The 1145-nt window shown below is 62.7% G+C and overlaps 1 protein-coding gene across 1 annotated transcript; it reads left to right on the top strand.

Moving 5' to 3' along the window:
- Positions 1 to 11: 11 nt before the first annotated feature.
- LOC123254014 (platelet glycoprotein VI-like) lies at positions 12 to 946 on the top strand (the record flags this gene model as incomplete). Its single annotated transcript, XM_044683091.1, has 2 exons — positions 12 to 225; positions 662 to 946. Coding segments are annotated over 2 exons (499 nt in total), but the record flags the coding sequence as incomplete, so codon positions are not given.
- Positions 947 to 1145: the final 199 nt, after the last annotated feature.

The following is a 1145-nucleotide window of genomic DNA, read 5'->3' as shown; positions in this document are numbered from 1 at the left end:
CCCGGGGCAAACCTGTCACCCTGAGGTGCAGGGGACAGCCTGGGGCTGCTGGGTACAGGCTGATGAAAGGAGAAAATGTGATTGAGAATAAGCCTGGAGCTGGGGCAGAGGCCGGGTTCAACATCTCCTCCATGACATATGACACTGCAGGGCATTACCGCTGCCTCTACTGGATCAGGTCTGCCGTGTCAGAGCCCAGTGAGCCCCTGGAGCTGGTGGCGACAGGTGAGTCAGGACCCCCAGGCTCGGCTCTGCCCTCGGCCAGGCCCAGCTTCCACCCCAACCCCCTGCACCCTGCCCCGCAGCCCAGGCCAGACCCAGGTCCCCAGAGACCCGCCCCCTCTGTGAAGGTGCCTGTGTGTGTGTGTGTGTGTGTGTGTGTGTGTGTGTGTGTGTGTGCACGTCTGTGTGTCTGTGTCTCTGTCTGTGTTGGCGGGGCTGAGCTGCACAGCCTGGGGGGAGCCCTGCAGCCAGGAGAGGGGGAACCCGGATCCGGGGCTCTGGGGCAGTGGGGGAAGGCTGGGGAGGAGAGCCCTGGCTCACTCTCCCTCCTTCTCTTTCTCCCCCTCCCTCCCTCCCTCCCTCCCTCTCTGTCTCTCTGTATATCCAAATATAAAGTGAATAAACTCTTCACTTTCCCAGCATGATGCTTTGCACTCAGGCTACTACGAGAAGCCCCGGCTGTCAGCAGAGCCAAGCGGAGAAGCGGCCCGGGGGCAGAACGTGACCCTCCACTGTCGCTCCTACCCAGGATATGACGGTTTTGTGCTCTACAGAGAGGGAGGGGCCAACAGCTCCCAGTGGGGGGACCCGCAGTCTCAGGGCGACTTCCTCATCCCAGCTGTGGCCGCCCTTCATGAGGGCATTTACCGCTGCTACGTGTTTCACAGTCGATATCCGCAGGTGTGGTCGGACCCCAGTGACCCCCTGGAGCTCAGGCTCACAGGTGAGGGAGCCCTTCCCCTCCCTTTCTTCCCAGCGTCTCCCCTGCTCCCCTCTGGGACCCAGCCTCGCTGCTGGGGGCCCAGGAAGTCTGGGGAGGGGAGGATCTTTGGTCCCTGGAGGCTCTGAGGGAGGGAGCCCGGAGTTAGCAGAGTTGGGGGTGAAATGGCACCTCGGGGCCCTCTTCTTCCTCCCTGATGCCC

Source organism: Gracilinanus agilis, unplaced genomic scaffold (genome assembly GCF_016433145.1).
Source record: "Gracilinanus agilis isolate LMUSP501 unplaced genomic scaffold, AgileGrace unplaced_scaffold12868, whole genome shotgun sequence".
NCBI lineage: Eukaryota > Metazoa > Chordata > Mammalia > Didelphimorphia > Didelphidae > Gracilinanus > Gracilinanus agilis.
Note: the sequence above shows the minus strand (reverse complement) of the source record. Positions and strands in the feature narration are given on the sequence as shown.